The sequence below is a fragment of the Dipodomys merriami genome, unplaced genomic scaffold (assembly GCF_024711535.1).
Source record: "Dipodomys merriami isolate MVZ:Mamm:240054 unplaced genomic scaffold, mDipMer1.0.p SCAF_691, whole genome shotgun sequence".
NCBI classification, from domain to species: Eukaryota; Metazoa; Chordata; class Mammalia; order Rodentia; family Heteromyidae; genus Dipodomys; species Dipodomys merriami.
Window position 1 is genome coordinate 350,632 of NW_027206281.1, and position 15,166 is coordinate 365,797.

The window sequence follows — 15,166 nt, forward strand, 5'->3', positions numbered from 1 at the left end:
GAATAGTGGATGTTTGAGTGGAATGGGGTCCGTGGGGAAGGGATGGAGGGAGGGGTGACCCGAGAGCCAGTCAGAGGGGCGCGTGGCTCCCCCCAGGGCCCCTCCCGGCCCTCCCGGGAGGGTGGCCCCGCGTGGGGGTCACGACCCCACCCTCCCGGCCCCCGCCGGCCAGAGGGGAAGCCGGCACGGCCAGCCTAGCTGTCCCCCGGGTCCCTTCCCCGGGTCCCCTCTCCCAGAGCCGCTGGGCGTCCCCCAGCGGGGCACACGGGGCTGGGGGTCACGCTCTGTCCTCGGGACCAGCCATGCCGGGCTTCGCCCAGGGATGCCCTGCCCCAGCCCCACCCCGGGCCCGGGCCCGCCTGTCCCCCCCACCCCACCATGATGACGCCGGGGTCTACGCCACGGAGAAGATCCCGGGAAGCCTGGCCAGCACCGCTCGGCCCCACGCTCGGCCCCACGCAGCCGGGAAGCGACCGAGCGGCCGCCAGCCAGCCACGCCGACCCTGAGGGGCCCGCCCCAAGAAACCGAGGCTAGGGGCGCGCGTGTCCCGCCATCCCGGACACGAGGCCCAGAGGGCAAAGTTCAGAGCCAGGATCCAAGAAGTTCACAGCACGGAGGACACCCCGCTGGGCCGACCTCCCCTTCCCCGCCACCCCGCCACCCTGAGGGGCCCCCTGTACGCCCAGCGGGCCACCGTTCACATTCGGAGTGGAACAGACCCACGTGGCAAGGTATGGCTGCCGCACGCCTGCGTGCCAGGGGGAAGCCGCTGGGCCAGCCAGCTTGCACCCCCAAAAAAGGAGTCTTCAGAATGTCCTCCTCCCCCACGCGCCGCCCCCCTCTGGGCTAAACCGGTTCAGCCCGGTCAAAACTATTTTCATAATAAAGCTACACTGCCCCTGCTGGCCACCAAGTTGACACGCCAATGTCGAACAGGAAAGGTGGGTGGGCAGCCCTCGCAGCTCACGGGGGGGGGGGGAGGGGGAGGGAAGGGGGGACATCACCCCACCCCCACCCCGGCCGGAGGTCTTCGTAAAGGTTGAACGTCCAACCAGAGCCACAGGGGTCGGGGCGAGGGGACGTGGCCACGGACCCCCTCTCCGGGGACGCCTAGCCCTCTCCTTGAACAATGTCTAGTCTCTGATTCTACAGACTTTGGTATTTGGTGTCATTTTCTCCGAATGGAGCCGAGCGGCAAGCGGCGTGGGAGGCGGCTGGGGGGGGGGCGCTGCCATTGGTCAGTCTTACCTTTAGTTATTTATTTTTTGCCATTGATAAGAACCCTGGCTTTTGAAAGCAAGTTCTTAATTTGGACCCCGGGCCGCGTGCGCCCCCTCCCGGCCCCAGGGTAGGCGCGTCTGCGGCGTGATGGCCGGGGGCTCACTTTCGCCCCCTGGCCGCCCGTAAGAGATCCCTTCTGCACGGTTATTTTCCAAATGGCTAATGTATGATGTCGACACAACTTCGCAGAGGCGGGGGGGAGGGGGCAGAAGATGGGTCTCGAACCCAAGAAGCCCCCCCTCCCCGGCGGGCCACGGCGGGGCCGGGGGAGGCCACGGCCACGGCGGCCACGGCAGCCACAGCGGCGCGCGCCACGCTCTGACGTCGTCTCAAAGGGTGACAGCGGGGCGGGTCTCCCTTTGTGGCTGCGTATCTGTGTAAGGCCGAGCATCCTCACAGAGACACCAGAGAGGGTCTCACACACACGCACACACACACACACACACACACACACACACACACACACACACACGAGGGAAGCAGCAGATGCAAGAGTACAGGCATCTTCCAGCAACCGAGAGGTGGTGCGGCTCACAAGGCTTGGGGGTAGTTTGTGGGGCGGGGCGCGGTCCTTTCCCCTGCCCGCTCCGGCAGGGAAGGGGGAGGGGAGGGGAACGGAAGTGGGGTGCGACCAAGCCCACCGCAGGCAGGCAGCACCCGTGACCCCCCCCAGCGCCTCCTGCAGCCGAGGAGCATTTAGCCCAACACCTTTCTGCGGTGCTGACCGCAGGAAACCCACCTGCCGAAGCTAAGCCCGCGCTCCTCGCCTCCATGCTCGCTTGGAGGAGGAAGAAGGCGGCGAAATCGGAGGTGTGCACGCCTGCAGCCCCGAGTGAGATCACCACTATCTTCCCGTGACGTTAAGGGAAGAAGGGTCTTCATCTGTGAGGCCACGGGCTTCCGTGGGCCCCGTGCGTTCCCCGTGGTCCTCCGGGCCCGCCGCCGCCGACCTTTGTAAAGGGTTCCAAGACCAACGGGTTCTGAGACACACGCCCCCCCCCCCGCGGTGTGCCCCGTCCAGCCGCGCCCCCTCGGGGCTCGGGGGAGGGAGGGGGCCCGGGGCGAGCCCGGATGGGGGGGCTGGGAGCAGAAGGCGCAGCGGGCCACGGCGAGAAGCCAGTCCAGGCGTCCTTCCCAAAACGCTTACTACTGTCTAGAAGGGAAGAGAGACATTTCAACATGAGTGCAAAGACGGGCCCGCGGGGGCCGCGCAGGGGGGCTCTGGGCTCACGGGGGGCCGGGTGTGGGGGGGGGGGAGAAGGCGGGGAGCTGGGGGCCCACGGGGCGGAACGAACCTCCCCCGAGGGATTGCGGCCTGAGCTGGGGCTTGAAGGATGAGTAGGGATTTTGTCACCCAGCGGAAGGGGCCGTGCCGCGGACGATTTGACGGCTGGGGGGGGCGGGGGGCAGGGGGGAGGGGGGGACAACGGGACGTGTGCGGGGGGCAGGGGGAGGGGGGACAACGGGACGTGTACGTGCCCCTGGCGCGGAGCCTGGCCAGCTCTCTGGTTCCCAGGCATACTGGTGGTTGTGCGGTTGCTGGACAAATCGGGTCCCCCTCCCTGACGTGTCAGCGTGGACCCCAGGTGTCGGCCCCACCCACTAGCATGGTGGGAGGGGGCATGAACGAGGAAGGGGAAGAAAATGGGAGGGGCTTTGCCTCCTAGCCACCAAAGGCTGCCAACTCCCGCGTAATCTTCCTCTGCCCGGAATCCCCCCGCGAGCCTTCTCTTGCCCAAGAGCCTGGCGGCAGAGACTGTCCATCTGTCCATCTGTCCGTCTGTCTGTCTGTCTGTCTGACTGACCCAGGGCTGGGCCTCTTAATTCCAGGAGAAGTCCAATGGCCAAGTGTGGCTCTTACCGGGAAGCAGGGGTGGGGCGCGCGGGGGGGCAGGGGGAGACAGGTGCTCACGTTGAGGGGGGTCTCATGGGCAGAAGAGGGTCACGGGGCAGAGGGGGCACGGGGGGTCCCCAGGACGGGGACCAGCGGCGAGCAGCCTCAGAGCCAGCTCCCAAGGGGTCCCCTGAAGCCAAGGATCACCGCCGATGGGGCCCACGCAGGGTGGTGTCCCCCAAACTCGGTGCGTAGAGCCACAATCTCCCCCTCTGCCTGGACCTCTGAGCCCCCCCGGCCCACGAGGGACACCCAGGGGCAGCGTCCCCCTCCCTGATCAAAGAGCTGGGTGCCCTCCCCAGCCACCGGCGGCTGATGACGGCCGGAGAGCCGGAGCCAGCCGGAGCAGCGGCGGCAGAGCCGCGTGAGAAAGAACCCAACTCCAGGTGGACGAATGACCCGTATTGGGGGGTCATTCCCAGGCTAGACCCATGCGATGGCCGGGCCTCAGGGCCCTGGGGACGGGGGGGGGGGGAGGGGGCCAGAATCAGAAGCTTTTTCATTGGTGCTATTTTTGTCCAGGCAGAGGCAGACACGCAGGGCCCCTCGCCCCAGATGAGCCGTGGATGCTGAGCTCAGAAGCACCCTCCTGCGGTCCCTTCTGCCCCAACTCACCCAGACCTGCTCCAGAGGTCCTTCCTCCAGGGGCAGCCGCCATTCGGCCCCGGCCTCGCCTTGGGGTCCCCCTGCTACACCCCCCCACACACACACCCCCAGAGCCCGGCTCCCCGGCCCGCATGAAACGGAGGCTCAGGTTGTGACTCCAACGCCTCTGATCTCCTCCTGGCACCAAGACTTCCATCTTCACTAAGCACCCTAAGCACCGAGAACAAACGTTTTTAGTAGAAACTAAGACCCCCTCCCCCCACCCCCCACCCCGGACTGGGATCCGTGGGCTTTGTCCAAAGACTAGACACTGAGGACTTGGGCCTCCTCCACTTCTTAGCTTTGCCCTGGCCTGGCTGATTCCGGGGCTCACGACTGTCCCCCGGGCCCCACGTGGGTCTTTTCTTGGTCATCGAGCCCCTCTGAGGCCCACGCGGCCTCAAGGGAGGGAGAGGGCTCCTTGTTTCCCTGCCTGAGGGCCAGCAGGGCTTTGCAGTTAGCATAGGAGTGTTCCCTGGAGAGCGGCCCTCTGATAAGAAAGGAAATGGACCCGAATCCTTGCCCACGCATGAAATGGATCTAAACGAATGATCACCAGCGCCAGGACGCACGGGACACCCCGAGAGCCGCGGCCAGGACACGCGGCAGCAGAGTAGGTCTGGTCTGGACGGTGGGACCCAGAGGCATGCGGAGCCACAAGGGAGGCCCCGCAGTGGAGGCCGGGCCTCCACACGGCCTCCTTCCCAGGACAGATCGCGGGGAGCTCTCTGCAGACGATGGTCAGCCCTGGGCGGCTGGCAAAGGTGGGCACACGGAGGGGAGGGGTTCAGGAGCAGAAATGTAGGGGCCCCCTCCTCCTAGAGAGGAGTGGGTGGTGCAGGATGGGGTGGGGGTGACTCCCAGGGGAGAGGGGGTCAGGATGAACCCCTCAAAGGCAGAGAAGAGAAGCAACACAAATCTGGGGGAAGGGCAAAGAAGCCCACAGGGGGGGGTGGCGGGTGCGAGGATGGAAAGGTAGAAGGGGGACCCCGTCCCAGCACCGGGCCCGGGGTTCCAGTCACCCCCGAGAGGCGGATGTGCGGGGGGGGGGCGGCTCTGTCCAGTTTTCCACTCATTCCTTCATTCCACAAACACGTGCAGGTCCGGGGCCGCGCTGGCCCTCCACCCACCTCCAGACGCCCCCATCTGTCCTCTTCCTTCCGGGGGGGGCGGGGGAAGAGTGTATTTCTCAACAGCACAGAGACAAATGAAAACAGGGCCCAGAGGGGGGACCAAGATGGCGACGGGGCAGTAGGGAAACGCCACAGCGCTCTCCAACCAAAAAGAGAGTTCCAGTTCCAACGCTTAATCTCCCCAAGAGACCGACAACAACAAAAAGACGAACACTCAGAGAAAAACCAGAGGCGGAGAATAACAAAAAAAGAAAGAGAGGAAAAGAAGAATTTCAGAACAGAGAAAAGCGAAGACCCCTCCCCCAACCTTTACTGGCCGCGCGGCAGCGCGCCAAGCCGCAGGCCAGCCGGCCCGGCGGGGGCTGGGGGAGCCCCAGAGACACAGCAGAGACACAGGGGGCCGCTTGCAGAACACCAGGTACTGGTTTGCAGAACAACGGATCGCCAAGAACAGAGAAACCTACCAGCCGGGAGTCTCCACGAGGATCCCACCCCCACCCCTCACTCTCCACCCGAGCAGAGAGGCTCCATCCCGCCAAAGCCGCTCGGCACCAGCAGCGCGACAAAGGGTCCTGTCTGCAGACCACCTGCCCGCCCGATCGCGATCGCAGCGACCTGGCTGGGCCACCCGGGCCCCAGAGGTACCGAGAAGAAGCTGCCTGAGCGTGGACACTTTTGACCCGACAGCTTCAACAGAGGCGGAGACAGAAAAGAATCACACAGAGCCACCACCGCCCAACCCAGCCCGGATTGCAACAACAACTGACGACCTACACCACACAGAAACAACCAGCTCCAGGGTGGGTACCCCACAGGGGAAGTGTATCCCTCAAGGGAGACCAGAGCTGGAGGGAATCCCCAGACCCTGACCTAGACTCCCTACCCCAGCACCCGGACCACAGGACCCACTAAAACTGGGAACTGTTTGAGAGCTCTACCAGCCAGTGGAGCACACTCAGCTGGCCAGGCTAGAGCAAGAGCACCCCTGGAAGGGAGCTTAAATGCCCAAGCCAGGAACAGCGCCCCTGGGTCAAGACTACCAACAGTAGAAGAAATTTGAACTATGTACCCCAGGCTGCATAACCTAGGTGGTATACACATCAGCACAGGCCTAACAAGCGCGCTCCAGGCTGGGGCCGGAACCAGGCCTGGGGATCCGGCGCCTGAACAACACAACCAACTCCTCCCAATTGAAGTAAAAAGCTGAACATACGCCTCAACAGAGGGGAGAAAACCAGGAAACAACACTCCCCCGGGAAGCACGCCTGAGACAACAAAAGACCTGGAGGCCCAGGACAAGAGAAGCCCAAACCCCACCAAAACTCCACCCATATACCCTAGGCTGGAAATTGGGCAACACAGGCTGCCAGCACCTGATAGTAAGCAGGAGCTCAGACTGTTAAGGCGGCTCAGCAATAGAGTGATAGTCTTGGATGTATGAGGCCCTGGATCTGATTCCTCAGCATCACAAAAGCAAAAAGGGCCAGAAGTGGTGCTGTGGCTCAAACGGTAGGGTGCCAGCCTTGAGCTGAAAAGCTGAGGGACAGCACCCAAACCTAGAGTTCAAGCCCACAACCAGCCCCAAACAAACAAACAAAAACACATCAGGAGCCCATAGCAGACTCCAGCATTTGGGAGAGTGCATCCAGAGCATCTGTTCTTCACAAGAGCACCCGTAGGAGCAAACACGAGCAGTCTAGGCTGCTCAACCCTTCCAAAGGCGGGAACTGCCAGCAATCTACAGCAGAGAGCTGAGAATCCTAAGTAAGTCAGAATAGCAGCTGGAAATAGGCTCCCAACAGAACCCAGACTCTCTCTACCAATACAGAATCAGCAACCAAGCAAAGACAGACACACCAAAACAAAATTGCAGATCAGTCTCCTGAACCCCCATGCAAAAATCACAGAGAAAAATTACAAGATTTACCACCACCCAGGACAGCAAGCTCACCTCAAAAGCCAGCAGCCACGCAGGGGAGAGCCCCAGTGGGAGCAAAGCAGGAATGGAAGACAAAAGCTACTTCCAAGGGTTGCTGGAGGCAATGACTCAAGAAATAAAGCGAGAAATTGATCAGAAATTGAAAGAGCACAAGGATGAACTATCCAAAGAGATACAGGGTATCAAACAAGAGATGCATGCAAAAATAGAAGCTGCACAAACCTCAGTAAGAAGTGAGATAAACGCCAAATTAGAGGTAATGCATACCTCATTGAGAGGTGAGATCAGTACTCTGAGAACCAACATTGAATCCATAAAGGGATCCATTTCCTCCATGCAAACCACAATAGAAGCCACTGTCAACAGAGTGAATGAAATGGAAGGTAGAGTGTCAGATACAGAAGACAGAATACACCAACTGGACCAAAAAGTGACAGATATGGAAAAATCACTCAAATTAAACCAAAGGGATATTCAAGAGCAAGCAGATAATGCTAAAAAATTTAACCTTCGCATAATTGGAGTGGACGAAGGTGAGGAATTCCAGAGCAAGGGAATGCAACACCTATTTAACAATATAATCAATGAAAATTTTCCCCACCTCAAAAATGACCATCTTAACTACATCACAAAAGCTTATCGAACACCCAACAAGCAAGACCCCAGGAGAAACACTTCTAGACACATTATAGTAAAAATGATAGATCTGAATAATAAGGAAACAATCCTGCATGCAGCAAAAATGAAGAAGGAGCTATACTACAACGGGAAAAAAATAAGAATTACTGCAGATCTCTCCACACAAACAATGAATGCAAGAAAAGCCTGGGAAAGCACCATACGAGCCCTGAGAGCCAATAACTGCCAACCCAGACTGATCTACCCGGCAAAGCTAGCATTCACATTCGATGGAGAACTGAAAACTTTTAATAGCAAAGAAAAACTAAATGAATACATAAACATTAAGCCAGCATTACAAAGAATTCTAAGAGGGGGGACACAACCTGAAGAAAGCAACCAGGAACTGGGGCCTGCCCCAAACAGGCGTTACTCAAAGTCTAACTGAGCAAGCACAGGAGGAAAGGAAAAAAGAAAAACTTAGGAAAACGGAATGGCAGGGACAACAATGCATCTCTCTATACTTTCTCTTAATATAAATGGGCTGAATTCGCCAATTAAAACGAACTGAGGACTGGATCAGAAAACAAGACCCATCCATCTGTTGCCTTCAGGAGACCCACCTCTCAGCCAAACATACAAACAAACTCAGAGTGAAGGGGTGGAAAAGGATCTACCAATCAAACGCCCCCAGTAAGAAAGCAGGTGTAGCTATCCTGATATCTGACAAAATAAACTTTTCATTAAAATCAGTACAGAAAGACAAGGACGGACACTAAATATTAATAAAGGGAACAATCCAAGAGGAGGATATAACCATCATCAACTTATATGCCCCAAATATTGGTGCACCCAGATATGTCAAACAAATGCTCTCAAACTTACAGAATAAAATAGATCCCAATACGATAATACTAGGAGACTTTAACACAACACTCTCGCCAAAGGACAGGTCTACCAACCAGAGGATTGGCAAAGAAGCTACCGAATTAAGAGAGGCCATACTTCAAGCGGAATTAACTGACATCTACCGAGTATTTCACCCTAAAACAACACAGTACACATTCTTCTCAGCAGCTCACGGAACTTTCTCCAAAATAGACCATATCATAGTTCATGCAAGGAACTTAAGCAAATACAAAGGGATCGACCTAATCCCCTGTATCCTATCTGACCACAGTGGAATCAAGCTAGCTCTCAATAACAAAGCATACCGCAGAAATTTCTCTAATACATGGAAATTGAACAGCACACTCCTTAACAATGCCTGGATAACAGAAGAGATCAGAGAAGAAATAAAGCATTTCCTACAACTCAATGAAAATGAAAACACCTCACAAAGAAACTTGTGGGACATAGCAAAAGCAGTCCTGAGGGGCAAATTTATTGCCCTCAGGGCCCACATCAAGAGAATGGAGACAGACCAAGTAAATAATCTCATGTTGCAATTAAAACAGCTAGAAAAATAAGAAAAAATGGGACCTAAAGCTACTAGACGAAGCCAGATAACCAAATTAAAAGCAGAGATTAACCAATTAGAAAATCAGAAAACCATAACCAAAATAAACCAAACAAAAAGCTGGTTCTTTGAAAAAATAAACAAAATTGATGGCCCATTGGCTAGATTAATTAAAAAAAGAAGAGAGGAAACCCATATTAATAGGATTAGGGATGCCACGGGAAACATCACAACAAGTACCCAAGATATCCAAACAATTCTAACAGACTACTTTCAAAAGCTATACTCTCTAAAGGAAGAAAATCGGGCAGAAATGGATGCATTTTTAGAAAAATACAAGTTGCCCAAACTGAGCAAAGAAGAAGTTAACCAATTAAATAAGCCAATATCCTATAACGAGATACAGGAAGCTATCAAAAGTCTTCCAACAAAAAAAAGCCCAGGACCAGATGGATTCACAGCAGAATTCTATAAGACCTTTAAACAAGAACTAATACCCATACTCCTCAAGCTCTTCAGAGAAACAGAGAAGGAAGGAGCTATCCCAAACTCATTCTACGAAGCCAATATCACACTCATCCCCAAACCAGGCAAAGACCCAACCAAAAAGGAGAATTACAGGCCAATCTCCTTGATGAACACAGATGCAAAGATCCTTAACAAGATTCTAGCTAACAGAATCCAGAAACACATAAAAAAAATAATTCACTATGACCAGGTAGGCTTCATCCCAGAGACACAGGGATGGTTTAACATACGTAAGTCAATAAATGTAATCCAACATATCAACAGAGCCAAGGTCAAGAATCATATGATTATCGCTACAGATGCAGAAAAGGCCTTTGACAAAATTCAACATTCATTCATGCTAAAAGCTCTGGAGAAAATAGGAATAGAAGGAACATTTCTAAAAACAATAAAAGCCATTTATGACAGACCAATAGCCAATATTATACTTAATGGGGAAAAGCTACAACCAATTCTTCTAAAATCAGGAACAAGGCAAGGATGCCCACTGTCTCCACTCCTCTTCAATATAGTCCTAGAACCCTTAGCCAGGGCAATAAGGCAAGAAAAAGACATTAAAGGGATCCGCATAGGGAAAGAAGAAGTTAAACTATCCCTTTTTGCAGACGACATGATACTATACCTCCACGATCCCAAAAACTCCATCCCCAAACTCTTAGAAATCATAAATCACTTCGGCAAAATAGCAGGATACAAAATAAACCCACAAAAATCAGTTGCCTTCCTATACACTGATAATGTACAGGAAGAGAGGGAAATAAAGGGAGCAACCCCATTCACAATAACCTCCCGAAAAATAAAATATTTAGGAATTAACCTAACCAAAGATGTAAAAGAACTATTTAATGAGAACTATAAAAAGTTAAAGAAAGAAATTGCAGAAGACACTAGGAAATGGAAAGACCTCCCATGCTCCTGGATAGGCCGACTTAATATAGTAAAGATGGTAATACTTCCAAAACTAATATACAAATTCAACGCAATTCCTATTAAAATCCCAATGACGTACATCACTGAAATACAGAAAAGTCCAAAAATTCATATGGAACAACAAAAGACCTAGAATAGCCAAAACAATTCTAGGGGATAAAGACAATATGGGAGGGCTATCCATGCCGAACTTCAAACTCTACTACAGAGCTATAATAACAAAGACAGCATGGTACTGGCACAAAAACAGACCCGAAGACCAATGGAACAGAAGATCAAGAAATAAATCCACAGGCCTACAGCCAGCTGATATTCGACAAAGGAGCCAAAGACATACAATGGAAGAAACACAGCCTCTTCAACCACTGGTGCTGGGAAAACTGGGCAGCCACATGCAGAAAACTAAAAGTGGACCCCAGCCTATCACCATGCACCAACATCAACTCAAAATGGATTAAAGACCTTAACATTAAACCTGAATCTCTGAAACTACTGCAGGACAGAGTAGGAGAGACACTTGAACTAATAGGCACAGGAAGGAACTTCCTGAACAGAGTCCCAGGGTCACAACAAATTGGAGAGAGACTCGACAAATGGGACTACCTTAAAACAAAAAGCTTCTGCACAGCTAAATCTATCGCAACCAAGCTAGAAAGACAACCAACTAATTGGGAAAAAATATTTACCAGCAATATATCAGACAAGGGGTTAACATCCTGTATATACAGGGAACTCAAGAAACTAATCCCTCCCAAACCCAACAAACCAATTACTAAATGGGCAAGGGAACTAAAGAGGGACTTCTCAAATGAAGAAATAAAAATGGCAAAGAAACACATGAGGAAATGTTCATCATCCCTGGTGGTGAAGGAAATGCAAATAAAGACAACCCTGAGATACCACCTTACCCCAGTCAGAATGTCCCACATCCACAAATCAGCCAACGACAAATGCTGGAGGGGATGTGGAGAACGAGGAACGCTATTACACTGCTGGTGGGAATGTACACTCATACAACCACTTTGGAAAGCAGTCTGGAGGGTCCTTAGAAAGCTAAAGATTGACCTCCCTTACGACCCAGTCATACCACTTCTAGGCATCTACCCTGAACAACAGGAACCAATATACAAGGACACGTGCACCTCCATGTTTATTGCAGCACTGTTCGCAATAGCTAGGATATGGAAACAACCTAGATGCCCCACCACAGATGAATGGATCCAAAAATCGTGGTATCTATACACAATGGAATATTATGCAGCCATTAGAAATGACAAAATAATGGCATTTGCAGGGAAATGGATGGAGCTAGAAGGAATCATGTTGAGCGAGGTAAGCCAAGAACGAAGAGACAAACAGTACATGGTCTCCCTGATAAGTGGATGCTAAATCCAAAATGTTAGGTGATACAACAAAACTAACAGGACTTAAGAAACAAAGAACTCCCACTCATCTGGTTGAACCACTACTAAATATCCCCATGCTGCTGATCACATATATGGTATATAACATGTGAGCACCGTTATATATTACAGACTGTGATAGACAATTTGCTCCAGGAAAGTTAGAATGAACTTGTGACTTTAAACGAGCATCATTATTCCACAATACTGTGAATTTCCAGAAATTAAGTAATCACTTAATCACAATCAAAAAAAAAAAAAAAAGAACTTTGGGGAAGGGAGGGAGGGAGGGGATGGTAGGGGGAAAACAATGGAGGGGGTAACAATGTTCAAGAGGAAGTGTACTCATTACCTCACTCATGTAACTGTAACCCTCTGTATAGTATCTTTACAATAAAAGTGGCGCTGTAGCTCAAGTGGTAGAGTGCTCGCCTTGAGCTGAAGAGCTGAGGGACAGCACCCAGGCCCAGAGTTCAAGCCCCACGGCCGACCAAAAAAAAAAAAAAAGAAAACAGGGCCCAGTGTGTCCCCTCGCCCCCCCCATGCAAACACCATTTCGGGGTGACCAGCCCCAGCGACCAGGCCTGGCCCTGCCCGCCACCCCCCGTCTAGGTAGGAATTTTCTGTTTCCATTCCAGGAAAACCAGGCCAAGAGGGGGCTGTGGGGATGCGGGGTGAGGGGTGAGGAGTGAGGGGGTGAGGGGTGAGGGGGGCTGTGGGGGTGAGGGGGTGAGGGGTGAGGGGGTGAGGGGTGAGGGGGCCGTGGGGGTGAGGGGTGAGGGGTGAGGGGTGAGGGGTGAGGGGTGAGGGGGGCCGTGGGGGTGAGGGGTGAGGGGTGAGGGGGCCGTGGGGGTGAGGGGTGAGGGGTGAGGGGTGAGGGGTGAGGGGGGCCGTGGGGGTGAGGGGTGAGGGGTGAGGCGGCCGTGGGGGTGAGGGGTGAGGGGTGAGGGGGTGAGGGGGGCTGTGGGGGTGAGGGGTGAGGGGTGAGGGGTGAGGGGGTGAGGAGTGAGGGGGGTGAGGGGTGAGGGGGGCCCTGGGGGTGAGGGGTGAGGGGGGCTGTGGGGGTGAGGGGTGAGGGGTGAGGGGGGCTGTGGGGGTGAGGGGTGAGGGGTGAGGGGGGCTGTGGGGGTGAGGGGTGAGGGGTGAGGGGTGAGGGGGGCCGTGGGGGTGAGGGGTGAGGGGTGAGGGGTGAGGGGGCCGTGGGGGTGAGGGGTGAGGGGTGAGGGGTGAGGGGTGAGGGGGGGCCGTGGGGGTGAGGGGGTGAGGGGTGAGGGGGCCGTGGGGGTGAGGGGTGAGGGGTGAGGGGTGAGGGGGCCGTGGGGGTGAGGGGTGAGGGGGTGAGGGGTGAGGGGGGGCTGTGGGGGTGAGGGGTGAGGGGTGAGGGCTGAGGGGGGCCCTGGGGGTGAGGGGTGAGGGGGGCTGTTGGGGGTGAGGGGTGAGGGGTGAGGGGGGCTGTGGGGGGTGAGGGGTGAGGGGTGAGGGGGGCTGTGGGGGTGAGGGGTGAGGGGTGAGGGGTGAGGGGGGGCCGTGGGGGTGAGGGGTGAGGGGTGAGGGGTGAGGGGGGCCGTGGGGGTGAGGGGTGAGGGGTGAGGGGGTGAGGGGTGAGGGGGGCCGTGGGGGTGAGGGGGTGAGGGGTGAGGGGGCCGTGGGGGTGAGGGGTGAGGGGTGAGGGGGTGAGGGGGGCCTGTGGGGGGTGAGGGGTGAGGGGTGAGGGGGTGAGGGGGCTGTGGGGGTGAGGGTGAGGGGTGAGGGCTGAGGGGGCCGTGGGGGTGAGGGGGGCTGTGGGGATGCGGGGTGAGGGGTGAGGGGTGAGGGGTGAGGGGGGCCGTGGGGGTGAGGGGTGAGGGGTGAGGGGGGGCCGTGGGGGTGAGGGGTGAGGGGTGAGGGGTGAGGGGGGGCCGTGGGGGTGAGGGGTGAGGGGTGAGGGGTGAGGGGGGCCGTGGGGGTGAGGGGTGAGGGGTGAGGGGTGAGGGGGGCCGTGGGGGTGAGGGGTGAGGGGTGAGGGGGGCCGTGGGGGTGAGGGGTGAGGGGTGAGGGGCTCCGGCGGTGGGCGGGGCCAGCGCGGCGGGGGCGGGGCTCTGGAGGTGGGCGGGGGCCAGCGCGGCGGGGGCGGGGCTCTGGAGGGGCGGGGCCAGCGCAGCGGGGGCGGGGCTCCGGCAGTGGGCGGGGGCCAGCGCGGCAGGGGCGGGGCTCTGGAGGTGGGCGGGGCTCGCCCTGCCCAGGGATCAGCACAAGAAACAGAGACCCCCGAGCCCCCCCATCGCCCGAGCCCGGTCCCCGAAGTCCCCCAGCCCCCGAGACCCCCCAACCGTCCCCCCAAGCCCCCCGAACCCCCCAATACCCCCCCGAGCCCCCCGAGCCCCCGAGCCCCCTGAGCCCCCTCAGCCCCGACCCCCTAGCCCCCCCCCGAGCCCCTGAGCACCCCTAGTGCCCCCTAGCCCCCGAGCCCCCGAGCCCCCGAGCCCCCCCAGCCCCCGAGCCCCCCTAGCCCCCGCGCCCCTGAGCCCCCCGAGCACCCCGAGCCCCTGAGCCCCCCTAGCCCCCCGAGCCCCCCGAGCCCCCCGAGCCCCCCTAGCGCCCCTGAGCCCCCCGAGCCCCGAGCCCCAGAGCCCCTGAGCCCCCCTAGCGACCCCGAGCCCCCCAAGCCCCCTGAGCACCCTGAGCCCCTGAGCCCCCCTAGCGCCCCCGAGCCCCCCGAGCACCCTGAGCCCCTGAGCCCCCCTAGCGCCCCCAAGCCCCCCGAGCACCCTGAGCCCCTGAGCCCCCCTAGCGACCCCGAGCCCCCCAAGCCCCCTGAGCACCCTGAGCCCCTGAGCCCCCCCTAGCGCCCCCGAGCCCCCCGAGCACCCTGAGCCCCTGAGCCCCCCCTAGCGCCCCCAAGCACCCCGAGCCCCCCCGAGCCCCTGAGCCCCCCCTAGCGCCCCCAAGCACCCCGAGCCCCCCGAGCCCCCCCGAGCCCCTGAGCCCCCTAGCGCCCCCGAGCCCCCCGAGCCCCCCTAGCCCCCCCCGAGCCCCCCCGAGCACCCCGAGCCCCCCTAGCCCCCCCGAGCCCCTGAGCCCTGGTCTTTCCGTCCAATCTCAGCTTCCTAGGAGGCAGCACCTGGAACCAGCCCAGGAACTGCTAACGGGATCCGTGTTCTAGAAAATTCTGAGCCCACACATAAACCAGATCCTGGAAAGTTCCCGCACCGGTGCTCGGGGCTGAGCGGGGGTGGATGGGGACAGACCAGCTTTGTCCCCACCCAGTGCACACGCACACACGCACACGCACACACGCACACGCACCACACGCACACGCACATGTGCACATGCACACACACACATGCTCGCACGCA

General features: G+C 57.2%; 1 protein-coding gene across 1 annotated transcript; it reads left to right on the top strand.

Annotated features, from left to right (window-relative positions):
- Window positions 1–302: 302 nt before the first annotated feature.
- Window positions 303–14,656, top strand: LOC138816344 (uncharacterized). Its single transcript, XM_070006066.1, has 3 exons — window positions 303–732; window positions 2,013–2,092; window positions 14,270–14,656. Exons 1-3 carry the CDS (start codon window positions 303–305, stop codon window positions 14,654–14,656), a joined length of 897 nt encoding a protein of 298 aa, XP_069862167.1.
- The last annotated feature ends 510 nt before the right edge of the window (window positions 14,657–15,166 follow it).

Excerpts from the sequence above, each read along its gene's own strand:
- LOC138816344 (XM_070006066.1), top strand. The coding sequence starts at position 303 with ATGCCGGGCTTCGCCCAGGGATGCCCTGCCCCAGCCCCACCCCGGGCC. Across the intron at positions 733-2,012 it reads GAACAGACCCACGTGGCAAG|GAAACCCACCTGCCGAAGCT; the intron begins GTATGGCTGCCG and ends TGCTGACCGCAG. Across the intron at positions 2,093-14,269 it reads AGAAGGCGGCGAAATCGGAG|CCCCCGAGCCCCCGAGCCCC; the intron begins GTGTGCACGCCT and ends AGTGCCCCCTAG.